Below are 26924 nucleotides of genomic sequence, written 5' to 3'. Positions count from 1 at the left end.
CTGGTGACACATACCGTTTTGTGTAATATCTGTTGTTTGTTATTTCCCGTAGTCACGGCACCCAGCTATACCTGGAGGTGCCGTCGTCACGTCTGCCTATCGTCTACTCTCCAGTATACAACATCACCTTCATGGGCCTTGAGAAACTACACCCCTTCGACAGCGGGAAGTGGGGGAAAGTCATCCACTTCCTAAAAGGTAATCACATTTTAGAATGTTTTACATGAGCACTTAGGGTCAGGTAGTGTAGCCTGGTAGTATGCTGAACAGGTAGACAAGAAGGAGACAAAGGTTTTATTCACCACTTGTATGGTTTGTAAGGTGGACACTGAGTCCTCCTTACTAACCTAGCAGGTCTAACCTGTTGTTTCTCTCCCTCGCTCTCTCTCACGCTCTCACTATTTCTCTCTATCTCTCTCACTCGCTCTCTCTCACACACTCTCTATCGCTCACTCACTCTCTAACTCTCTCTCATTCTCTCTCTCATCTCTCTCTCTCGCTCTCACTATTTCTCTCTCACACTCTCTCACGCTCTCACTATTTCTCTCTCTCGATCTCTCTCTCACACACTCTCTCACGCTCTCACTATTTCTCTCTATCTCTCTCTATCTCTCTCACTCTCTCTCTCTCACACACTCTCTCTCGCTCACTCACTCTCTAACTCTCTCTCATTCTCTCTCTCGTCTCTCTCACTCTCACTATTTCTCTCTCACACTCTCTCACGCTCTCACTATTTCTCTCTCTATCGATCTCTCTCTCTCTCACACTCTCTCACGCTCTCACTATTTCTCTCGCTCTCTCTCACTCTCTCTCTCACACACTCTCTCTCTCTCTCACTATTTCTCTCTGTCTCTCTCGCTCTCTCTCACTCCCTCTCACACGCTCTCACTATTTCTCTCTCTCACTCTCTCTCACTCTCTCTCTAACTTTCTCTCTCTCTCTCGTCTCTCTCTCGTCTTTCGATCTCTCTCTCGCTCTCTCTCACTCTCTCTCACACTCTCTCACGCTCTCACTATTTCTCTCTCACTCGCTCTCTCCCTCTCTCTCCCTCTCTCTCACACTCTCTCACGCTCTCACTATTTCTCTCTATCTCTCTCTCTCTCACGCTCTCACTATTTCTCTCTATCTCTCTCCCTCGCTCTCACACACTCTCTCACGCTCTCATTATTTCTCTCTCTCTCTCACTCTCTCTCACTCTCTCACTAACTTTCTCTCCTTCTCTCTCACACACTCTCTCACGCGCTCACTATTTCTCTCTCACTCTCTCTCGCTCTCTCTCACTCTCTCTCTAACTTTCTCTAACTCTCTCTCTATCAATCTCTCTTGCTCTCTCGTTCTCGCTCATTCTTTCCTCCGTCTTTCTCAGAGGAGAAGTTGATCAGTGATGGGAGCATCGTTGAGGCGCGGGAGGCTGCAGAGGAAGACCTGCTGGTGGTTCACACAAAACGCTACCTCAACAGACTCAAGGTGGGTTAACATTAAACGCCTCCTTCAACAGACTCAAGGTGAGTTGACATTAAACTCTACCTCAACAGACTCAAGGTGAGTTGACATTAACTCTACCTCAACAGACTCAAGGGGGTCACACAAACACTACCTCAACAGACTCTGTATTGCTTCTCTCTGGTCCTCCTATGAGTCAACATGGCATTGTGTACAGTACACCAAACCCTAAACCTACTCCTCTTTCCTCCACCTCCTAATTTCTTCCTCTTTCCCCTTTTCTCCTTCCTATCTTCTCTCTCTCTCCTCCGCGCTCTTCCTCCTTCTCCTCTCAGCACTCAAACTACTCAAAACAAAGTGTTGATACAAATCAGGGAAGATTATATTGTATCAAAGCTTGGTTATTATTTAGGTTCATGTGGAAAATTATGTTTAGACTTTGTCTGTTTGTTGCTGTTTACTTGATTAAATTACACAGAATAGAGAGCCCAGATCTGTGTAAGGGGTGCGTAACCGGTGGCAGGGAAGTCCTTGTGACCCCCCTACGTCACCATGCCCAGAGGACCGGTGGCAGGGAAGTCCATGTGACCCCCCTACGTCACCATGCCCAGAGGACCGGTGGCCTCCCAGATCAACCCTGACCCTAATGGTCGAGGTGTGAACGGGGAAAGCCACTGGAACGATGGGGATCCCTAAACTAAGGGCAAACGATCCGTCTATAAAATTCCCAGCCGCGCCTGAATCGACGAGCGCCTTATGCTGGGAATACGGGGAAAACTCAGGGAAAGAAACATACAAAAACATGTGTGCAACAGAGGGCTCTGGGTGAGAAGGGTGCCGGCTCACCTGGGGTGACGCCAGAGTGCCCTGCCTGCTGCCTCGACCCCCAGAGGAACCAACCCGGCACCGACCGGCAGTGTGGTGCAGCTGTAGAACCTTTTGAGGATCTGATGACCCATGCCAAATCTTTTCAGTCTCCTGAGGGGGAATAGGTTTTGTCATGCCCTCTTCACGACTGTCTTGGTGTGTTTGGACCATGTTAGTTTGTTGTTGATATGGACACCAAATAACTTGAAGCTCTCAACCTGCTCCACTACAGCCCCGTCGATGAGAATGGGGGCGTGCTCGGTCCTCTTTTTCCTGTATTACACAATCATCTCCTTTGTCTTGATCACACGTTGAGGGAGAGGTTGTTGTCCTGGCACCACACGGCCAGGTCTCTGACCTCCTCCCTATTGGCTGTCTTGTCGGTGATCAGGCCTACCACTGTTGTGTCATCAGCAAACTTAATGATGGTGTTGGAGTCGTGCTTGGCCGTGTAGTCATAAGTGAACACGGAGTACAGGAGGGGACTGAGCACGCACCCCTGAGGGGCCTCTGTGTTGAGGATCAGCGTGGCAGATGTGTTGTTACCTACCCTCACCACCTGGGGGTGGCCCGTCTGGAAGTCCAGGATCCAGTTGCAGAGGGAGGTGTTTAGTCCCAGGATCCTTAGCTTAGTGATGAACTTTGAGGGCACTATGGTGTTGAACCCTGAGCTGTAGTCAATGAACAGCATTCTCACATAGGTGTTCCTTTTGTCCAGGTTGGAAAGGGCAGTGTGGAGTGCTATTGAGATTGCGTCATCTGTGGATCTGTTTGGGCGGTATGCAAATTGGAATTGGTCTAGGGTTTCTGGGATAATGGTGTTGATGTGAGCCATAACCAACCTTTCAAAGCACTCCATGGCTACAGACGTGAGTGCTAGGGGTTGGTAGTCATTTAGGCAGGTTACCTTAGTGTTCATGGGCACAGGGACTATGGTGGTCTGCTTAAAACATGTTTTTATCAAAGACTCGGACAGGGAGAGGTTGAAACTGTCAGTGAAGACACTTGCCAGTTGGTCAGCGCATGCTCGCAGTACACATCTTGGTAATCCATCTTTCCCTGCGGCCTTGTGAATGTTGACCTGTTTAAAGGTCTAACTCACGTCGGCTGCTGAGAGCGTGATCACACAGTCTTCCAGAACAGCTGATGCTCTCATTCATGTTTCAGTGTTATTTGCCTCGAGCATAGAAGTAGTTTAGCTCATCTGGTAGGCTAGTGTCACTGGGCAGCTCTCGGCTGTGCTACCCTTTGTAGTCTGAAATGGTTTGCAAGCCCTGCCACATCTGACAAGCTTCATAGCCATTGTAGTACAATTCGATCTTAGTCCTGTATTGATGCTTTTCCTGTTTGATGGTTCGTCGGAGGGCATAGCGGGATTTCTTATAAGCTTCCGGGTTAGAGTCCCGCTCCTTGAAAGCGGCAGCTCTAGCCTTTAGCTCAGTGCGGATTGTTGCCTGTAATCCATGGCTTTTGGTTGGGGTATGTGCGTACAGTCACTGTGGGAATGACGTCATCCATGCACTTACGGATGAAGCCAATGACTGATGTGGTGTACTCCTCAATGCCATCGGAAGAATCCCGGAACATGTTCTAGTCTGTGCAGCAAAACAGTCCTGTAGTTTAGCATCTGCTTCATCAGACTACTTTGTTATTGACCGAGTCACTGGTGCTTTTTAGCAGGAATCAGGAGGATAGAATTATGGTCAGATTTGCCAAATGGAGGGTAAGGGAGAGCTTTGTACGCGTCTCTGTGTGTGGAGTGAAGGTGGTCCATAGTTTTTTTTCCCCCCTCTGCTTGCACATTTGACATGCTGATAGAAATTTCATAAGACAAATTAGTTTCCTGCGTTAAAGTCCCCGGCTACTAGAAGCGCCGCCTCTGGGTGAGCGTTTTCTTGTTTGCTTATGGCGGAATACAGCTCATTGAGTGTGGTTCTAGTGCCAACATCATTCTGTGGTGGTATGTAAACAGCTATGAAAAATTCAGATAAACTCTCTAGGTAGGTAGTGTGGTCTACAGCTTATCATGAGATATTCTTCCTCAGGCAAGCAAAACCTAGAGACTGCCTTAGATATCGTACACCAGCTGTTATTTATAACAGCTTACCAGACGCCGCTGTTCTATCCTGCTGATACAGCGTATAACTAGCCAGCTGTTGATAATGTCGTCGTTCAGCCATAACTCCGTGAAGCATAAGATATTACAGTTTTTAATGTCCTGTTGGTAGTTTAGTCTTCCGCGTAGGTCATCGATTTTATTTTCCAAAGTTTGCACTTTTGCTAGCGGAATGGAAGGCAGTGGGAGTTTATTCGATCACCTACGAATTCTCAGAAGGCAGCCCGCCCTCTGCCTTCTCTTAACGCAAATGACGGGGATCTCGGCCTGTTCCCGGGAAAGCAGTATGTCATTCACATCGGACTCGTTAAAGAAAATAAAGGATTCTGCCAGTGATTGTGGAGTGCGCAACAGGTCAGCTCCTCAGGAGTAAATGTCAATAGTTTTTTTGATAGCCAAGCATTCTTTGGTCGAAACAGCAGGTCCGGGGAAAGGTCGCACTTCAGGGTTCCATAGCCGCAGGTAGAACAGCATAATATAGATCAGCATCATGACCAGGTGGACCGGGGACAGCCAGGAGTCATCAGTCCAGGTAGTCCTGAAGCATGGTCCTAGGGCTCAGGTCCTCTAGGAGGGGAGAGAGCTAGAGATGAGAGAATTAGAGGGAGCATACTTAAGTTCACACAGGACACCTGATAGGACAGACTGACCCTAGCCCCACGGCACAAATTGCAGCATAGATACTGGAGGCTGAGACTGTGGGGGGACACTGTGGCCCCGTCAGACAATAACCCCAGATAGGGCAGGAGATAACCCCATCCACTTTGCCAAAGCACACCCCCCACACCAAGATGGCGCCAACAGACATGGCAGCTGTGCTTCTAGCTCCTAAGCAACTTTGCAGTATTCATTTTTTTTGTGTTATTTCTTACATTATTAGCCCAGAAAGGTTTTGGGGTTATTACATACAGCCAGAAATAACTTTTGGATATCAGAGCGGCGGTAACTCACCAGCATTACGACCAGGAATACGACTTGGTTCTCAGTACATCGCGTAGACAGTAATAATCAACTCTCCAACCAGGAAGAAGAAAGTCGGGGATGTATGTTTCATGATTGACTACTCATGGTGTGATTGTGATAACATACAGAAACTCAAGTCCTTTTGTCCCCTGACCAAGAATGCCTCACAATCAAATGCCGAGCGTATTACCTCCCAAGAGATTTATTGTAGCTGGGGATTTTAACAAAGCAAATTTGAGGAAAACCCTATTGAAGTTCTGTCAGCTCATTGACTGTAGTACTCACTCTGGAAAAACACTGGACCACTGCTACTCCCCCTTTCAAGATGTCTATAAGGACCTCCCCCTGCTCTCCCTTCGGCAAATCAGATCACGACTCCATTTTGTGCCTCCCTTCCTATAGGCAGAAACTCAAACAGGAAGTACTCATGCTAAGGTCTGTTCAACGCTGGTCTGAGCAATCAGAATCAATGCTTCTTGATTGTTTTGATCATGTTCCGGGTAGCGTCTGAGAATAACATGGACGTATACACGGACATCAGGAAGTGTATAGGGGATGTTGTTACTAAGGTGACTATTAAAACCTACCCAAACCATTAACCGTGGATAGATGGCAGCATCCGCTGCCAAAACTGAAAGTGCGAACCACCTCATTTAAACATGGCAAGGTGACTGGGAATATGGTCGAATACAAACAGTGTCGCTATTCCCTCTGTAAGGGAGTTCATTACCTACCTACCTCAGAGCTGTTTGGTGGAGGGCTGTAGATGGGTACTGTACCATCCTCAGAGCTGTTTGGTGGAGGGCTGTAGATGGGTTACGGTACCATCCTCAGTATTCTGTTGCATTCACTTCATGCTTTATTTTAATGACACACATGTATGATTTATATTTTGTGTGTATATGTATTATAATATGTATTCTGTTCCAGTGTAAGTTAGTTGTGACTGTTGTTAATAACGCTGTGACATTTCAATCCCATTCAGAAATCTCCTTCCTAAACCTAGATGTGTACATCACAACTTCCCATAGTGTGTGTTCTGCGTGTGTGTGTTCTGCGTGTGTGTGTGTTCTGCGTGTGTGTGTGTGTTCTGCGTGTGTGTGTGTGTTCTGCGTGTGTGTGTTTTCTGCGCGTGTGTGTGTGTTCTGCGTGTGTGTTTGTGTTCTGCGTATGTGTGTGTGTTCTGCATGTGTGTGTGTGTTCTGCGTGTGTGTGTTGTGTTCTGCGTGTGTGTGTGTGTTCTGCGTGTGTGTGTTCTGCATGTGTGTGTGTTCTGCGCGTGTGTGTTGTGTTCTGCGTGTGTGTTTGTGTTCTGCGTGTGTGTGTGTGTTCTGCGTATGTGTGTGTGTTCTGCATGTGTGTGAGGATGACGTGTTGTTTTCTTCGTCCAATCCAGTGGTCCCTGGTTGTAGCGTCCATCACAGAGATCCCTCCCCTCTTATTCCTACCTAACTTCCTGGTTCAGAGACGTGTCCTGCGGCCACTCAGAACGCAGACCGGAGGCACCATCATGGTAGGTTGGATGACGTCTACCAAAGCTTGTCAGCTTTGTTCTCAGCAGCCTCTGTATTAGCCACTACTGTAACGTGAGAAATCTGTTGTCATAGTCCAGCCTGGAGTTTTGTGTTCAGGAAATAAATTCACAGGGTGTTATTGAATGTTTTATTCAAAACCAGTTCTATTTGGTTGTTTTTGACGTATCCTGGAAGAGACAGGAGTTTGAACAGCTGTGATGGAGATCTTTGTCCTTCGCAGGTATCAGAGCCTCTGAGGGGAAATACTCTTCTCTAATTAGTATTGGAATAAATTCATTACTTGGCTTCTTTTTGTAATGTATCTTTACGGATAGAGAAGAATGCTTTACTTTTTATGCCTTACTAATCTTCCCTGAGACCCATGAACTCAGAGAGCTAACACAGCTTTATGTTCTGATGACCTTCGTTGAAACCCCCTAGGCCATGAGGCAGGGTTCGTTTGCTGCAGTATCTAACCCTGGGTTGGGGTCATCCCTCTTAGCGTCAGATACTGCCTATTCAGCAAAACATGAGCTCTCTCTGTCTCTCGCTCTCTCTCTCTCTCGCTCTGTCTCTCTCTGTCTGTCTCTCTCTGTCTGTCTCTCTCGCTCTGTCTCACTCTGTCTCGCTCTGTCTCGCTCTGTCTCTCTCTCTCTGTCTCTCTCTCGCTCTGTCTCTCTCTGTCTCTCTCTGTCTGTCTGTCTCTCTCGCTCTGTCTCTCTCTGTCTCTCTCTGTCTGTCTCTCTCTCTCTCTCTCTCTCTCTGTCTCTCTCACTCTGTCTCTCTCACTCTGTCTCTCTGTCTCTCTCTCTCTGTCTCTCTCTGTCTCTTTGTCTCTCTCTGTCTCTCTCTGTCTCTCTCTGTCTCTCTCTCTCTCTGTCTCTCTCTGTGTCTCTCTATCTCTCTCTCTCTGTGTCTCTCTATCTCTGTGTCTCTCTCTGTCTCTCTCTCTCTGTCTCTCTGTCTCTGTCTCTCTGTCTCTCTGTCTCTCGTCTCTCTCTGTCTCTCTCTGTCTCTCTCTGTCACTCTGTCACTCTCTCTCTCTCTCTGTGTCTCTCTGTGTCTCTCTGTGTCTCTCTGTGTCTCTCTCTCTCTCTGTCTCTCTCTGTCTCTCTGTCTCTGTCTCTCTGTCTCTCGTCTCTCTGTCTCTCGTCTCTCTCTGTCACTCTCTCTCTCTGTGTCTCTCTGTGTCTCTCTGTGTCTCTCTGTGTCTCTCTGTGTCTCTCTGTGTCTCTCTCTGTCTCTCTCTGTCTCTCTCTGTGTCTCTGTATATGTGGCACATTATGTAAAATACCCTTTTATATAAATATTGAGTCAGCAGCAACAACAACTAATGTCACAAAGACAAACAAGGCTATTGGTTTCGATGCTTATGTACAAAGCAGTCATCAGATGGTCTTTTCAGACGACTGGATCTTCCTGTCAGAGCTGGTGTCTGTGTGTCGCCAAGGGAGAACTGAGTGGTCATCCCCAGCTGTGTGTCTGTGAATGCTAATATGTGTTATTACTATTCCATCAGTTGTCTGGCTGACTGGCTGGCTGGCTGGCTGACTGACTGGCTGTTTTGCTGACTGGCTGGTTGACTGGCTGACTGGCTGGTTGACTGACTGGCTGACTGGCTGACTGACTGGCTGGCTGACTGACTGACTGGCTGACTGACTGGCTGTTTTGCTGACTGGCTGACTGGCTGACTGGTGACTGACTGACTGACTGACTGGCTGTTTGGCTGACTGGCTGTTTGGCTGACTGGCTGACTGGCTGACTGGCTGACTGACTGGCTGGCTGACTGGCTGGCTGACTGACTGACTGGCTGGCTGACTGGCTGGCTGACTGGCTGTTTTGCTGACTGGCTGGCTGGCTGACTGGCTGGTTGACTGGCTGACTGACTGGCTGTTTGGCTGACTGGCTGTTTGGCTGACTGGCTGACTGGCTGCCTGGCTGACTGGCTGGCTGACTGGCTGGCTCACTGACTGGCTGTTTTGCTGACTGGCTGACTGGCTGGTTGGCTGACTGACTGGCTGACTGACTGGCTGGCTGACTGGCTGGCTGGATTACTGACTGGTTGACTGGTTGACTGGTTGACTGGCTGACTGACTGACTGACTGACTGGCTGGCTGACTGGCTGGCTGGCTGGTTGACAGGCTGTCTAGCTTGCTGGCTGTTTGACTGACTGGCTGGCTAGATTGCTGGTTGATTTTATAGCATTGCTGGCTGGCTGGCTTACTGTAAGATAAAACAATACACTACTTACTGTAAGATAAAACAATACACTACTTACTGTAAGATAAAACAACACACTACTTACTGTAAGATAAAACAACACACTACTTACTGTAAGATAAAACAACACACTACTTACTGTAAGATAAAACAATACACTACTTACTGTAAGATAAAACAACACACTACTTAGTGTAAGATAAAACAACACACTACTTACTGTAAGATAAAACAACACACTACTTACTGTAAGATAAAACAATACACTACTTACTGTAAGATAAAACAATACACTACTTACTGTAAGATAAAACAACATATCCTCTGTCTCCCAGGGGATTGGTCCATGGTATTGTTTCTGATACAGCTGCATATACGAAGTCCATAGGGCTCTGGTCCAACGTAGTGTCCTATATAGGGAATAGGGTTCCATAGTGCTCTGGTCCAACGTAGTGTCCTATATAGGGAATAGGGTTCCATAGGGCTCTGGTCCAACGTAGTGTCCTATATAGGGAATAGGGTTCCAGAGGGCTCTGGTCCAACATAGTGTCCTATATAGGGAATAGGGTTCCATAGGGCTCTGGTCCAACGTAGTGTCCTATATAGGGAATAGGGTTCCATAGGGCTCTGGTCCAATGTAGTGTCCTATATAGGGAATAGGGTTCCATAGGGCTCTGGTCCAACGTAGTGTCCTATATAGGGAATAGGGTTCCATAGGGCTCTGGTCCAACATAGTGTCCTATATAGGGAATAGGGTTCCATAGGGCTCTGGTCCAATGTAGTGTCCTATATAGGGAATAGGGTTCCATAGGGCTCTGGTCCAACGTAGTGTCCTATATAGGGAATAGGGTTCCATAGGGCTCTGGTCTAACGTAGTGTCCTATATATAGGGAATAGGGTTCCATAGGGCTCTGGTCCAATGTAGTGTCCTATATAGGGAATAGGGTTCCATAGGGCTCTGGTCCAACGTAGTGTCCTATATAGGGAATAGGGTTCCATAGGGCTCTGGTCCAACATAGTGTCCTATATAGGGAATAGGGTTCCATAGGGCTCTGGTCCAATGTAGTGTCCTATATAGGGAATAGGGTTCCATAGGGCTCTGGTCCAACGTAGTGTCCTATATAGGGAATAGGGTTCCATAGGGCTCTGGTCCAACATAGTGTCCTATATAGGGAATAGGGTTCCATAGGGCTCTGGTCCAATGTAGTGTCCTATATAGGGAATAGGGTTCCATAGGGCTCTGGTCCAACGTAGTGTCCTATATAGGGAATAGGGTTCCATAGGGCTCTGGTCTAACGTAGTGTCCTATATATAGGGAATAGGGTTCCATAGGGCTCTGGTCCAACGTAGTGTCCTATATAGGGAATAGGGTTCCATAGGGCTCTGGTCCAACGTAGTGTCCTATATAGGGAATAGGGTTCCATAGGGCTCTGGTCCAACGTAGTGTCCTATATAGGGAATAGGGTTCCAGAGGGCTCTGGTCCAACATAGTGTCCTATATAGGGAATAGGGTTCCATAGGGCTCTGGTCCAACGTAGTGTCCTATATAGGGAATAGGGTTCCATAGGGCTCTGGTCCAATGTAGTGTCCTATATAGGGAATAGGGTTCCATAGGGCTCTGGTCCAACGTAGTGTCCTATATAGGGAATAGGGTTCCATAGGGCTCTGGTCCAACATAGTGTCCTATATAGGGAATAGGGTTCCATAGGGCTCTGGTCCAATGTAGTGTCCTATATAGGGAATAGGGTTCCATAGGGCTCTGGTCCAACGTAGTGTCCTATATAGGGAATAGGGTTCCATAGGGCTCTGGTCTAACGTAGTGTCCTATATATAGGGAATAGGGTTCCATAGGGCTCTGGTCCAATGTAGTGTCCTATATAGGGAATAGGGTTCCATAGGGCTCTGGTCCAACGTAGTGTCCTATATAGGGAATAGGGTTCCATAGGGCTCTGGTCCAACATAGTGTCCTATATAGGGAATAGGGTTCCATAGGGCTCTGGTCCAATGTAGTGTCCTATATAGGGAATAGGGTTCCATAGGGCTCTGGTCCAACGTAGTGTCCTATATAGGGAATAGGGTTCCATAGGGCTCTGGTCCAACATAGTGTCCTATATAGGGAATAGGGTTCCATAGGGCTCTGGTCCAATGTAGTGTCCTATATAGGGAATAGGGTTCCATAGGGCTCTGGTCCAACGTAGTGTCCTATATAGGGAATAGGGTTCCATAGGGCTCTGGTCTAACGTAGTGTCCTATATATAGGGAATAGGGTTCCATAGGGCTCTGGTCCAACGTAGTGTCCTATATAGGGAATAGGGTTCCATAGGGCTCTGGTCCAACGTAGTGTCCTATATATAGGGAATAGGGTTCCATAGGGCTCTGGTCCAACGTAGTGTCCTATATAGGGAATAGGGTTCCATAGGGCTCTGGTCCAACGTAGTGTCCTATATAGGGAATAGGGTTCCATAGGGCTCTGGTCCAACGTAGTGTCCTATATAGGGAATAGGGTTCCATAGGGCTCTGGTCCAATGTAGTGTCCTATATAGGGAATAGGGTTCCATAGGGCTCTGGTCCAACGTAGTGTCCTATATAGGGAATAGGGTTCCAGAGGGCTCTGGTCCAACGTAGTGTCCTATATAGGGAATAGGGTTCCATAGGGCTCTGGTCCAATGTAGTGTCCTATATAGGGAATAGGGTTCCATAGGGCTCTGGTCCAATGTAGTGTCCTATATAGGGAATAGGGTTCCATAGGGCTCTGGTCCAACGTAGTGTCCTATATAGGGAATAGGGTTCTATAGGGCTCTGGTCTAACGTAGTGTCCTATATATAGGGAATAGGGTTCCATAGTGCTCTGGTCCAACGTAGTGTCCTATATAGGGAATAGGGTTCCATAGGGCTCTGGTCCAACGTAGTGTCCTATATAGGGAATAGGGTTCCATAGGGCTCTGGTCCAACGTAGTGTCCTATATAGGGAATAGGGTTCCATAGGGCTCTGGTCCAACGTAGTGTCCTATATAGGGAATAGGGTTCCATAGGGCTCTGGTCTAACGTAGTGTCCTATATAGGGAATAGGGTTCCATAGGGCTCTGGTCCAACGTAGTGTCCTATATTGGGAATAGGGTTCCATAGGGCTCTGGTCCAACGTAGTGTCCTATATAGGGAATAGGGTTCCATAGGGCTCTGGTCCAACGTAGTGTCCTATATAGGGAATAGGGTTCCATAGGGCTCTGGTCTAACGTAGTGTCCTATATATAGGGAATAGGGTTCCATAGGGCTCTGGTCCAACGTAGTGTCCTATATAGGGAATAGGGTTCCATAGGGCTCTGGTCCAACGTAGTGTCCTATATATAGGGAATAGGGTTCCATAGGGCTCTGGTCCAACGTAGTGTCCTATATAGGGAATAGGGTTCCATAGGGCTCTGGTCCAACGTAGTGTCCTATATAGGGAATAGGGTTCCATAGGGCTCTGGTCCAACGTAGTGTCCTATATAGGGAATAGGGTTCCATAGGGCTCTGGTCCAATGTAGTGTCCTATATAGGGAATAGGGTTCCATAGGGCTCTGGTCCAACGTAGTGTCCTATATAGGGAATAGGGTTCCAGAGGGCTCTGGTCCAACGTAGTGTCCTATATAGGGAATAGGGTTCCATAGGGCTCTGGTCCAATGTAGTGTCCTATATAGGGAATAGGGTTCCATAGGGCTCTGGTCCAATGTAGTGTCCTATATAGGGAATAGGGTTCCATAGGGCTCTGGTCCAACGTAGTGTCCTATATAGGGAATAGGGTTCTATAGGGCTCTGGTCTAACGTAGTGTCCTATATATAGGGAATAGGGTTCCATAGTGCTCTGGTCCAACGTAGTGTCCTATATAGGGAATAGGGTTCCATAGGGCTCTGGTCCAACGTAGTGTCCTATATAGGGAATAGGGTTCCATAGGGCTCTGGTCCAACGTAGTGTCCTATATAGGGAATAGGGTTCCATAGGGCTCTGGTCCAACGTAGTGTCCTATATAGGGAATAGGGTTCCATAGGGCTCTGGTCTAACGTAGTGTCCTATATAGGGAATAGGGTTCCATAGGGCTCTGGTCCAACGTAGTGTCCTATATTGGGAATAGGGTTCCATAGGGCTCTGGTCCAACGTAGTGTCCTATATAGGGAATAGGGTTCCATAGGGCTCTGGTCTAACGTAGTGTCCTATATAGGGAATAGGGTTCCATAGGGCTCTGGTCTAACGTAGTGTCCTATATAGGGAATAGGGTTCCATAGGGCTCTGGTCCAACGTAGTGTCCTATATATAGGGAATAGGGTTCCATAGGGCTCTGGTCCAATGTAGTGTCCTATAAATAGGGAATAGGGTTCCATAGGGCTCTGGTCCAACGTAGTGTCCTATATAGGGAATAGGGTTCCATAGGGCTCTGGTCTAACGTAGTGTCCTATATATAGGGAATAGGGTTCCATAGGGCTCTGGTCTAAAGTAGTGTCCTATATAGGGAATAGGGTTCCATAGGGCTCTGGTCTAAAGTAGTGTCCTATATAGGGAATAGGGTTCCATAGGGCTCTGGTCCAACGTAGTGTCCTATATAGGGAATAGGGTTCCATACGGCTCTGGTCCAACGTAGTGTCCTATATATAGGGTGCCATTTTGGATGCAGGACAGTGTGCATATAGTCTTGGTAGTGTGTCTGATACAACTGGAGATTGTCATAGGAGCACTAGATGGACAGAAGAGAGAGGGAAGCCATACCAGTCTGATAGAGAGACAGAGGGAAGCCATACCAGTCTGGTAGAGCGAGAGAGGGAAGCCATACCAGTCTGATAGAGAGAGAGGGAAGCCATACCAGTCTGATAGAGAGAGAGAGGGAAGCCATACCAGTCTGGTAGAGAGAGAGAGGGAAGCCATACCAGTCTGGTAGAGAGAGAGAGGGAAGCCATACCAGTCTGATAGAGAGAGAGAGGGAAGCCATACCAATCTGATAGAGAGAGAGAGGGAAGCCATACCAGTCTGGTAGAGAGAGAGAGGGAAGCCATACCAGTCTGATAGAGAGAGAGAGGGAAGCCATACCAGTCTGGTAGAGAGAGAGAGGGAAGCCATACCAGTCTGGTAGAGAGAGAGAGGGAAGCCATACCAGTCTGGTAGAGAGAGAGAGGGAAGCCATACCAGTCTGATAGAGAGAGAGGGAAGCCATACCAGTCTGATAGAGAGAGTGAAGCCATACCAGTCTGGTAGAGAGGGAGAGAGAGGGAAGCCATACCAGTCTGGTAGAGAGAGAGAGAGAGAGAGGGAAGCCATACCAGTCTGGTAGAGAGAGAGGGAAGCCATACCAGTCTGGTAGAGAGAGAGGGAAGCCATACCAGTCTGATAGAGAGAGGGAAGCCATACCAGTCTGGTAGAGAGAGAGGGAAGCCATACCAGTCTGGTAGAGAGAGAGGGAAGCCATACCAGTCTGATAGAGAGAGAGGGAAGCCATACCAGTCTGATAGAGAGAGTGAAGCCATACCAGTCTGGTAGAGAGAGAGAGAGGGAAGCCATACCAGTCTGGTAGAGAGAGAGAGAGGGAAGCCATACCAGTCTGAGAGAGAGAGAGGGAAGCCATACCAGTCTGGTAGAGAGGGAAACCATACCAGTGTGATAGAGAGAGGGAGGGAAGCCATACCAGTCTGATAGAGAGAGAGGGAAGCCATACCAGTCTGGTAGAGAGAGAGGGAAGCCATACCAGTCTGGTAGAGAGAGAGGGAAGCCATACCAGTCTGATAGAGAGAGAGGGAAGCCATACCAGTCTGGTAGAGAGAGAGGGAAGCCATACCAGTCTGATAGAGAGAGAGGGAAGCCATACCATTCTGATAGAGAGAGAGGGAAACCATACCAGTCTGATAGAGAGACTGAGAGTGAAGCCATACCAGTCTGATAGAAAGAGAGAGGGAAACCATACCAGTATGATAGAGAGGGAAGCCATACCAGTCTGGTAGAGAGAGAGAGAGGGAAGCCATACCAGTCTGATAGAGAGAGAGGGAAGCCATACCATTCTGATAGAGAGAGAGGGAAACCATACCAGTCTGATAGAGAGAGAGAGACTGAGAGTGAAGCCATACCAGTCTGATAGAAAGAGAGAGGGAAACCATACCAGTATGATAGAGAGGGAAGCCATACCAGTCTGGTAGAGAGAGAGAGAGGGAAGCCATACCAGTCTGGTAGAGAGAGAGAGAGGGAAGCCATACCAGTCTGATAGAGAGAGAGGGAAGCCATACCAGTCTGGTAGAGAGAGAGGGAAACCATACCAGTCTGATAGAGAGAGAGAGACTGAGAGGGAAGCCATACCAGTCTGATAGAGAGAGAGGGAAACCATACCAGTCTGATAGAGAGAGAGAGACTGAGAGGGAAGCCATACCAGTCTGATAGAGAGAGAGGGAAGCCATACCAGTCTGGTAGAGAGAGAGGGAAGCCATACCAGTCTGGTAGAGAGAGAGGGAAGCCATACCAGTCTGGTAGAGAGAGATGGAAGCCATACCAGTCTGATAGAGAGAGAGGGAAGCCATACCAGTCTGATAGAGAGAGAGGGAAGCCATACCAGTCTGGTAGAGAGAGAGGGAAACCATACCAGTCTGATAGAGAGAGAGAGACTGAGAGTGAAGCCATACCAGTCTGATAGAGAGAGTGAGGGAAACCATACCAGTATGATAGAGAGGGAAGCCATACCAGTCTGGTAGAGAGAGAGAGAGGGAAGCCATACCAGTCTGGTAGAGAGAGAGAGGGAAGCCATACCAGTCTGATAGAGAGAGAGGGAAGCCGTACCAGTCTGGTAGAGAGAGAGGGAAACCATACCAGTCTGATAGAGAGAGAGAGGGAAGCCATACCAGTCTGGTAGAGAGAGAGAGGGAAGCCATACCAGTCTGGTAGAGAGAGAGAGGGAAGCCATACCAGTCTGATAGAGAGAGAGAGGGAAGCCATACCAATCTGATAGAGAGAGAGAGGGAAGCCATACCAGTCTGGTAGAGAGAGAGAGGGAAGCCATACCAGTCTGATAGAGAGAGAGAGGGAAGCCATACCAGTCTGGTAGAGAGAGAGAGGGAAGCCATACCAGTCTGGTAGAGAGAGAGAGGGAAGCCATACCAGTCTGGTAGAGAGAGAGAGGGAAGCCATACCAGTCTGATAGAGAGAGAGGGAAGCCATACCAGTCTGATAGAGAGAGAGGGAAGCCATACCAGTCTGGTAGAGAGAGAGGGAAGCCATACCAGTCTGGTAGAGAGAGAGGGAAGCCATACCAGTCTGGTAGAGAGAGAGGGAAGCCATACCAGTCTGATAGAGAGAGAGGGAAGCCATACCAGTCTGATAGAGAGAGAGGGAAACCATACCAGTCTGATAGAGAGAGAGAGACTGAGAGTGAAGCCATACCAGTCTGATAGAGAGAGAGAGGGGAACCATACCAGTATGATAGAGAGGGAAGCCATACCAGTCTGATAGAGAGAGAGAGGGAAACCATACCAGTCTGATAGAGAGAGAGGGAAGCCATACCAGTCTGGTAGAGAGAGAGGGAAACCATACCAGTGTGATAGAGAGAGGGAGGGAAGCCATACCAGTCTGATAGAGAGAGAGGGAAGCCATACCAGTCTGGTAGAGAAAGAGGGAAGCCATACCAGTCTGGTAGAGAGAGAGGGAAGCCATACCAGTCTGGTAGAGAGAGAGGGAAGCCATACCAGTCTGGTAGAGAGAGAGGGAAGCCATACCAGTCTGGTAGAGAGAGAGGCCATACCAGTCTGGTAGAGAGAGAGAGGGAAGCCATACCAGTCTGATAGAGAGAGAGGGAAGCCATACCAGTCTGATAGAGAGAGAGATAGAGAGAGGGAAACCATACCAGTCTGATAGAGAGAGAGGGAAGCCATACCAGTTTGGTAGAGAGAGAGGGAAACCATACCAGTGTGATAGAGAGAGGGAGGGAAGCCATACCAGTCTGATAGAGAGAGAGGGAAGCCATACCAGTCTGATAGAGAGAGAGAGGGAAGCCATACCAGTCTGGTAGAGAGAGAGGGAAACCATACCAGTCTGGTAGAGAGAGAGGGAAGCCATACCAGTCTGATAGAGAGAGATGGAAGCCATGCCAGTCTGGTAGAGAGAGAGGGAAGCCATACCAGTCTGATAGAGAGAGAGGGAAGCCATACCAGTCTGATAGAGAGAGAGGGATGCCATACCAGTCTGATAGAGAGAGCGGGAAGCCATACCAGTCTGATGGAGAGAGAGGGAAGCCATACCAGTCTGATAGAGAGAGGGAAACCATACCAGTCTGATAGAGAGAGAGGGAAGCCATACCAGTCTGATAGAGAGAGAGGGAAGCCATACCAGTCTGATAGAGAGAGAGGGAAACCATACCAGTCTGATAGAGAGAGAGAGACTGAGAGTGAAGCCATACCAGTCTGATAGAGAGAGAGGGAAACCATACCAGTCTGATAGAGAGGGAAGCCATACCAGTCTGATAGAGAGAGATGGAAGCCATACCAGTCTGGTAGAGAGAGAGGGAAACCATACCAGTGTGATAGAGAGAGGGAGGGAAGCCATACCAGTCTGATAGAGAGAGAGGGAAGCCATTCCAGTCTGGTAGAGAAAGAGGGAAGCCATACCAGTCTGATGGAGAGAGAGGGAAGCCATACCAGTCTGGTAGAGAGAGAGGGAAGCCATACCAGTCTGGTAGAGAGAGAGGGAAGCCATACCAGTCTGGTAGAGAGAGAGGGAAGCCATACCAGTCTGGTAGAGAGAGAGGCCATACCAGTCTGAGAGAGTGAGGGAAGCCATACCAGTCTGATAGAGAGAGAGGGAAGCCATACCAGTCTGATAGAGAGAGAGATAGAGAGAGGGAAACCATACCAGTCTGATAGAGAGAGAGGGAAGCCATACCAGTTTGGTAGAGAGAGAGGGAAACCATACCAGTGTGATAGAGAGAGAGAGGGAAGCCATACCAGTCTGATAGAGAGAGAGAGAGAGAAGGAAGCCATACCAGTCTGATAGAGAGAGAGGGAAGCCATACCAGTCTGGTAGAGAGAGAAGTAAGCCATACCAGTCTGATAGAGAGAGAGGGAAGCCATACCAGTCTGGTAGAGAGAGAAGGAAGCCATACCAGTCTGATAGAGAGAGAGGGAAGCCATACCAGTCTGATAGAGAGAGAGGGAAGCCATACCAGTCTGGTAGAGAGAGGGGGAAACCATACCAGTGTGATAGAGAGAGAGAGGGAAGCCATACCAGTCTGGTAGAGAGAGAGGGAAGCCATACCAGTCTGGTAGAGAGAGAGGGAAGCCATACCAGTCTGGTAGAGAGAGAGGGAAGCCATACCAGTCTGGTAGAGAGAGAGGCCATACCAGTCTGAGAGAGAGAGAGGGAAGCCATACCAGTCTGATAGAGAGAGAGAGAGATAGAGAGAGGGACACCATACCAGTCTGATAGAGAGAGCGGGAAGCCATACCAGTCTGATAGAGAGAGAGGGAAGCCATACCAGTCTGATAGAGAGAGGGAAACCATACCAGTCTGATAGAGAGAGAGGGAAGCCATACCAGTCTGATAGAGAGAGAGGGAAGCCATACCAGTCTGGTAGAGAGAGAGGGAAACCATACCAGTCTGGTAGAGAGAGAGGGAAGCCATACCAGTGTGATAGAGAGAGAGAGGGAAGCCATACCAGTCTGATAGAGAGATAGAGAGAGAGAGGGAAACCATACCAGTCTGATAGAGAGAGAGGGAAGCCATACCAGTCTGGTAGAGAGAGAGGGAAACCATACCAGTGTGATAGAGAGAGAGAGGGAAGCCATACCAGTCTGATAGAGAGATAGAGAGAGAGAGGGAAACCATACCAGTCTGATAGAGAGAGAGTTGGAAGCCATACCAGTCTGATAGAGAGAGAGGGAAGCCATACCAGTCTGGTAGAGAGAGAGGGAAACCATACCAGTCTGATAGAGAGAGAGAGACTGAGAGTGAAGCCATACCAGTCTGATAGAAAGAGAGAGGGAAACCATACCAGTATGATAGAGAGGGAAGCCATTCCAGTCTGGTAGAGAGAGAGAGAGGGAAGCCATACCTGTCTGGTAGAGAGAGAGAGGGAAGCCATAACAGTCTGATAGAGAGAGAGGGAAGCCGTACCAGTCTGGTAGAGAGAGAGGGAAACCATACCAGTGTGATAGCGAGAGGGAGGGAAGCCATACCAGTCTGATAGAGAGAGAGGGAAGCCATACCAGTCTGGTAGAGAGAGAGGGAAGCCATACCAGTCTGGTAGAGAGAGAGGGAAGCCATACCAGTCTGGTAGAGAGAGAGGGAAGCCATACCAGTCTGGTAGAGAGAGAGGGAAGCCATACCAGTCTGGTAGAGAGAGAGGGAAACCATACCAGTCTGATAGAGAGAGAGAGACTGAGAGTGAAGCCATACCAGTCTGATAGAGAGAGAGAGGGAAACCATACCAGTATGATAGAGAGGGAAGCCATACCAGTCTGGTAGAGAGAGAGAGAGGGAAGCCATACCAGTCTGGTAGAGAGAGAGAGGGAAGCCATACCAGTCTGATAGAGAGAGAGGGAAGCCATACCAGTCTGGTAGAGAGAGAGGGAAGCCATACCAGTCTGGTAGAGAGAGAGGGAAGCCATACCAGTCTGGTAGAGAGAGAGGGAAGCCATACCAGTCTGGTAGAGAGAGAGGGAAACCATACCAGTCTGATAGAGAGAGAGAGACTGAGAGTGAAGCCATACCAGTCTGATAGAGAGAGAGGGAAACCATACCAGTCTGATAGAGAGGGAAGCCATACCAGTCTGATAGAGAGAGATGGAAGCCATACCAGTCTGGTAGAGAGAGAGGGAAACCATACCAGTGTGATAGAGAGAGGGAGGGAAGCCATACCAGTCTGATAGAGAGAGAGGGAAGCCATTCCAGTCTGGTAGAGAAAGAGGGAAGCCATACCAGTCTGATGGAGAGAGAGGGAAGCCATACCAGTCTGGTAGAGAGAGAGGGAAGCCATACCAGTCTGGTAGAGAGAGAGGGAAGCCATACCAGTCTGGTAGAGAGAGAGGCCATACCAGTCTGAGAGAGTGAGGGAAGCCATACCAGTCTGATAGAGAGAGAGGGAAGCCATACCAGTCTGATAGAGAGAGAGATAGAGAGAGGGAAACCATACCAGTCTGATAGAGAGAGAGGGAAGCCATACCAGTTTGGTAGAGAGAGAGGGAAACCATACCAGTGTGATAGAGAGAGGGAGGGAAGCCATACCAGTCTGATAGAGAGAGAGGGAAGCCATACCAGTCTGATAGAGAGAGAGAGAGAGAATGAAGCCATACCAGTCTGATAGAGAGAGAGGGAAGCCATACCAGTCTGGTAGAGAGAGAAGTAAGCCATACCAGTCTGATAGAGAGAGAGGGAAGCCATACCAGTCTGGTAGAGAGAGAAGGAAGCCATACCAGTCTGATAGAGAGAGAGGGAAGCCATACCAGTCTGATAGAGAGAGAGGGAAGCCATACCAGTCTGGTAGAGAGAGGGGGAAACCATACCAGTGTGATAGAGAGAGAGAGGGAAGCCATACCAGTCTGGTAGAGAGAGAGGGAAGCCATACCAGTCTGGTAGAGAGAGAGGGAAGCCATACCAGTCTGGTAGAGAGAGAGGGAAGCCATACCAGTCTGGTAGAGAGAGAGGCCATACCAGTCTGAGAGAGAGAGAGGGAAGCCATACCAGTCTGATAGAGAGAGAGAGAGATAGAGAGAGGGACACCATACCAGTCTGATAGAGAGAGCGGGAAGCCATACCAGTCTGATAGAGAGAGAGGGAAGCCATACCAGTCTGATAGAGAGAGGGAAACCATACCAGTCTGATAGAGAGAGAGGGAAGCCATACCAGTCTGATAGAGAGAGAGGGAAGCCATACCAGTCTGGTAGAGAGAGAGGGAAACCATACCAGTCTGGTAGAGAGAGAGGGAAGCCATACCAGTGTGATAGAGAGAGAGAGGGAAGCCATACCAGTCTGATAGAGAGATAGAGAGAGAGAGGGAAACCATACCAGTCTGATAGAGAGAGAGGGAAGCCATACCAGCCTGGTAGAGAGAGAGGGAAACCATACCAGTGTGATAGAGAGAGAGAGGGAAGCCATACCAGTCTGATAGAGAGATAGAGAGAGAGAGGGAAACCATACCAGTCTGATAGAGAGAGAGGGAAGCTATACCAGTCTGATAGAGAGAGAGGGAAGCCATACCAGTCTGGTAGAGAGAGAGGGAAACCATACCAGTCTGATAGAGAGAGAGAGACTGAGAGTGAAGCCATACCAGTCTGATAGAAAGAGAGAGGGAAACCATACCAGTATGATAGAGAGGGAAGCCATTCCAGTCTGGTAGAGAGAGAGAGAGGGAAGCCATACCTGTCTGGTAGAGAGAGAGAGGGAAGCCATACCAGTCTGATAGAGAGAGAGGGAAGCCGTACCAGTCTGGTAGAGAGAGAGGGAAACCATACCAGTGTGATAGCGAGAGGGAGGGAAGCCATACCAGTCTGATAGAGAGAGAGGGAAGCCATACCAGTCTGGTAGAGAGAGAGGGAAGCCATACCAGTCTGGTAGAGAGAGAGGGAAGCCATACCAGTCTGGTAGAGAGAGAGGGAAGCCATACCAGTCTGGTAGAGAGAGAGGGAAGCCATACCAGTCTGGTAGAGAGAGAGGGAAACCATACCAGTCTGATAGAGAGAGAGAGGGAAACCATACCAGTATGATAGAGAGGGAAGCCATACCAGTCTGGTAGAGAGAGAGAGAGGGAAGCCATACCAGTCTGGTAGAGAGAGAGAGGGAAGCCATACCAGTCTGATAGAGAGAGAGGGAAGCCATGCCAGTCTGGTAGAGAGAGAGGGAAGCCATACCAGTCTGGTAGAGAGAGAGGGAAACCATACCAGTCTGATAGAGAGAGAGGGAAGCCATACCAGTCTGATAGAGAGAGAGGGAAGCCATACCAGTCTGGTAGAGAGAGAGGGAAACCATACCAGTGTGATAGAGAGAGGGAGGGAAGCCATACCAGTCTGGTAGAGAAAGAGGGAAGCCATACCAGTCTGGTAGAGAAAGAGGGAAGCCATACCAGTCTGGTAGAGAGAGAGGGAAGCCATACCAGTCTGGTAGAGAGAGAGGGAAGCCATACCAGTCTGGTAGAGAGAGAGGGAAGCCATACCAGTCTGGTAGAGAGAGAGGCCATACCAGTCTGGTAGAGAGAGAGAGGGAAGCCATACCAGTCTGATAGAGAGAGAGGGAAGCCATACCAGTCTGATAGAGAGAGAGATAGAGAGAGGGAAACCATACCAGTCTGATAGAGAGAGAGGGAAGCCATACCAGTTTGGTAGAGAGAGAGGGAAACCATACCAGTGTGATAGAGAGAGGGAGGGAAGCCATACCAGTCTGATAGAGAGAGAGGGAAGCCATACCAGTCTGATAGAGAGAGAGAGGGAAGCCATACCAGTCTGGTAGAGAGAGAGGGAAACCATACCAGTCTGGTAGAGAGAGAGGGAAGCCATACCAGTCTGATAGAGAGAGATGGAAGCCATGCCAGTCTGGTAGAGAGAGAGGGAATTCATACCAGTCTGATAGAGAGAGAGGGAAGCCATACCAGTCTGATAGAGAGAGCGGGAAGCCATACCAGTCTGATGGAGAGAGAGGGAAGCCATACCAGTCTGATAGAGAGAGGGAAACCATACCAGTCTGATAGAGAGAGAGGGAAGCCATACCAGTCTGATAGAGAGAGAGGGAAGCCATACCAGTCTGATAGAGAGATAGAGACTGAGAGTGAAGCCATACCAGTCTGATAGAGAGAGAGAGACTGAGAGTGAAGCCATACCAGTCTGATAGAGAGAGAGAGACTGAGAGTGAAGCCATACCAGTCTGATAGAGAGAGAGAGGGAAACCATACCAGTATGATAGAGAGAGAGAGGGAAGCCATACCAGTCTGATAGAGAGAGAGGGAAACCATACCAGTCTGATAGAGAGGGAAGCCATACCAGTCTGATAGAGAGAGATGGAAGCCATACCAGTCTGGTAGAGAGAGAGGGAAACCATACCAGTGTGATAGAGAGAGGGAGGGAAGCCATACCAGTCTGATAGAGAGAGAGGGAAGCCATTCCAGTCTTGTAGAGAAAGAGGGAAGCCATACCAGTCTGATGGAGAGAGAGGGAAGCCATACCAGTCTGGTAGAGAGAGAGGGAAGCCATACCAGTCTGGTAGAGAGAGAGGGAAGCCATACCAGTCTGGTAGAGAGAGAGGGAAGCCATACCAGTCTGGTAGAGAGAGAGGCCATACCAGTCTGAGAGAGTGAGGGAAGCCATACCAGTCTGATAGAGAGAGAGGGAAGCCATACCAGTCTGATAGAGAGAGAGATTGAGAGAGGGAAACCATACCAGTCTGATAGAGAGAGAGGGAAGCCATACCAGTTTGGTAGAGAGAGAGGGAAACCATACCAGTGTGATAGAGAGAAGGAGGGAAGCCATACCAGTCTGATAGAGAGAGAGGGAAGCCATACCAGTCTGATAGAGAGAGAGAGAGAGAGAGAGAGAGAGAGAGAGAAGGAAGCCATACCAGTCTGATAGAGAGAGAGGGAAGCCATACCAGTCTGGTAGAGAGAGAAGGAAGCCATACCAGTCTGATAGAGAGAGAGGGAAGCCATACCAGTCTGGTAGAGAGAGAAGGAAGCCATACCAGTCTGATAGAGAGAGAGGGAAGCCATACCAGTCTGATAGAGAGAGCGGGAAGCCATACCGGTCTGATAGAGAGAGAGGGAAGCCATACCAGTCTGATAGAGAGAGGGAAACCATACCAGTCTGATAGAGAGAGAGGGAAGCCATACCAGTCTGATAGAGAGAGAGGGAAGCCATACCAGTCTGGTAGAGAGAGGGGGAAACCATACCAGTGTGATAGAGAGAGAGAGGGAAGCCATACCAGTCTGGTAGAGAGAGAGGGAAGCCATACCAGTCTGGTAGAGAGAGAGGGAAGCCATACCAGTCTGGTAGAGAGAGAGGGAAGCCATACGAGTCTGGTAGAGAGAGAGGCCATACCAGTCTGAGAGAGAGAGAGGGAAGCCATACCAGTCTGATAGAGAGAGAGGGAAGCCATACCAGTCTGATAGAGAGAGAGATAGAGAGAGGGAAACCATACCAGTCTGATAGAGAGAGCGGGAAGCCATACCAGTCTGATAGAGAGAGAGGGAAGCCATACCAGTCTGATAGAGAGAGGGAAACCATACCAGTCTGATAGAGAGAGAGGGAAGCCATACCAGTCTGATAGAGAGAGAGGGAAGCCATACCAGTCTGGTAGAGAGAGAGGGAAACCATACCAGTGTGATAGAGAGAGAGGGAAGCCATACCAGTCTGATAGAGAGATAGAGAGAGAGAGGGAAACCATACCAGTCTGATAGAGAGAGAGGGAAGCCATACCAGTCTGATAGAGAGAGAGGGAAGCCATACCAGTCTGGTAGAGAGAGAGGGAAACCATACCAGTGTGATAGAGGGAGGGAAGCCATACCAGTCTGATAGAGAGAGAGGGAAACCATACCAATCTGATAGAGAGAGCGAGGGAAGCCATACCAGTCTGGTAGAGAGAGAGGGAAGCCATACCAGTCTGGTAGAGAGAGAGGGAAGCCATACCAGTCTGGTAGAGAGAGAGGGAAGCCATACCAGTCTGGTAGAGAGAGAGGGAAGCCATACCAGTCTGGTAGAGAGAGACGGAAGCCATACCAGTCTGATAGAGAGAGAGATAGAGAGAGGGAAACCATACTAGTCTGATAGAGAGAGAGGGAAGCCATACCAGTCTGGTAGAGAGAGAGGGAAACCATACCAGTCTGATAGAGAGAGCGAGGGAAGCCATACCAGTCTGATAGAGAGAGAGGGAAGCCATACCAGTCTGATAGAGAGAGAGAGAGAGAGGGAAGCCATACCAGTCTGGTAGAGAGAGAGGGAAACCATACCAGTGTGATAGAGAGAGGGAGGGAAGCCATACCAGTCTGATAGAGAGAGGGAGGGAAGCCATACCAGTCTGATAGAGAGAGAGGGAAGCCATACCAGTCTGGTAGAGAGAGAGGGAAGCCATACCAGTCTGGTAGAGAGAGAGGGAAGCCATACCAGTCTGGTAGAGAGAGAGGGAAGCCATACCAGTCTGATAGAGAGAGAGGGAAGCCATACCAGTCTGATAGAGAGAGAGGGAAACCATACCAGTCTGATAGAGAGAGAGAGACTGAGAGTGAAGCCATACCAGTCTGATAGAGAGAGAGAGGGGAACCATACCAGTATGATAGAGAGGGAAGCCATACCAGTCTGATAGAGAGAGAGAGGGAAACCATACCAGTCTGATAGAGAGAGAGGGAAGCCATACCAGTCTGATAGAGAGAGAGGGAAGCCATACCAGTCTGGTAGAGAGAGAGGGAAACCATACCAGTGTGATAGAGAGAGGGAGGGAAGCCATACCAGTCTGATAGAGAGAGAGGGAAGCCATACCAGTCTGGTAGAGAAAGAGGGAAGCCATACCAGTCTGGTAGAGAGAGAGGGAAGCCATACCAGTCTGGTAGAGAGAGAGGGAAGCCATACCAGTCTGGTAGAGAGAGAGGGAAGCCATACCAGTCTGGTAGAGAGAGAGGCCATACCAGTCTGGTAGAGAGAGAGAGGGAAGCCATACCAGTCTGATAGAGAGAGATGGAAGCCATGCCAGTCTGGTAGAGAGAGAGGGAATTCATACCAGTCTGATAGAGAGAGAGGGAAGCCATACCAGTCTGATAGAGAGAGCGGGAAGCCATACCAGTCTGATGGAGAGAGAGGGAAGCCATACCAGTCTGATAGAGAGAGGGAAACCATACCAGTCTGATAGAGAGAGAGGGAAGCCATACCAGTCTGATAGAGAGAGAGGGAAGCCATACCAGTCTGATAGAGAGATAGAGACTGAGAGTGAAGCCATACCAGTCTGATAGAGAGAGAGAGACTGAGAGTGAAGCCATACCAGTCTGATAGAGAGAGAGAGACTGAGAGTGAAGCCATACCAGTCTGATAGAGAGAGAGAGGGAAACCATACCAGTATGATAGAGAGAGAGAGGGAAGCCATACCAGTCTGATAGAGAGAGAGGGAAACCATACCAGTCTGATAGAGAGGGAAGCCATACCAGTCTGATAGAGAGAGATGGAAGCCATACCAGTCTGGTAGAGAGAGAGGGAAACCATACCAGTGTGATAGAGAGAGGGAGGGAAGCCATACCAGTCTGATAGAGAGAGAGGGAAGCCATTCCAGTCTTGTAGAGAAAGAGGGAAGCCATACCAGTCTGATGGAGAGAGAGGGAAGCCATACCAGTCTGGTAGAGAGAGAGGGAAGCCATACCAGTCTGGTAGAGAGAGAGGGAAGCCATACCAGTCTGGTAGAGAGAGAGGGAAGCCATACCAGTCTGGTAGAGAGAGAGGCCATACCAGTCTGAGAGAGTGAGGGAAGCCATACCAGTCTGATAGAGAGAGAGGGAAGCCATACCAGTCTGATAGAGAGAGAGATTGAGAGAGGGAAACCATACCAGTCTGATAGAGAGAGAGGGAAGCCATACCAGTTTGGTAGAGAGAGAGGGAAACCATACCAGTGTGATAGAGAGAAGGAGGGAAGCCATACCAGTCTGATAGAGAGAGAGGGAAGCCATACCAGTCTGATAGAGAGAGAGAGAGAGAGAGAGAGAGAGAGAGAGAAGGAAGCCATACCAGTCTGATAGAGAGAGAGGGAAGCCATACCAGTCTGGTAGAGAGAGAAGGAAGCCATACCAGTCTGATAGAGAGAGAGGGAAGCCATACCAGTCTGGTAGAGAGAGAAGGAAGCCATACCAGTC

General features: G+C 48.9%; 1 protein-coding gene across 1 annotated transcript in view; it reads left to right on the top strand.

Moving 5' to 3' along the window:
• Nucleotides 1-26924, top strand: part of hdac11 (histone deacetylase 11) — a 109727-nt gene that overhangs the window by 5103 nt on the left and 77700 nt on the right. Inside the window, exons 2-4 of the mRNA XM_082967768.1 lie at nucleotides 53-198; nucleotides 1367-1467; nucleotides 6786-6902. Coding sequence (XP_082823894.1) covers nucleotides 53-198; nucleotides 1367-1467; nucleotides 6786-6902 — 364 coding nt within the window. The remainder of the gene's footprint in view (nucleotides 1-52; nucleotides 199-1366; nucleotides 1468-6785; nucleotides 6903-26924) is intronic.

The sequence above is a fragment of the Salmo salar genome, chromosome 22 (genome assembly GCF_965601325.2).
Source record: "Salmo salar chromosome 22, fSalSal1, whole genome shotgun sequence".
In the NCBI taxonomy this organism is placed as follows: Eukaryota; Metazoa; Chordata; class Actinopteri; order Salmoniformes; family Salmonidae; genus Salmo; species Salmo salar.
The sequence above is the reverse complement of the archived record's forward strand: the minus strand, read 5'-3'. Positions and strand labels throughout refer to the sequence as shown.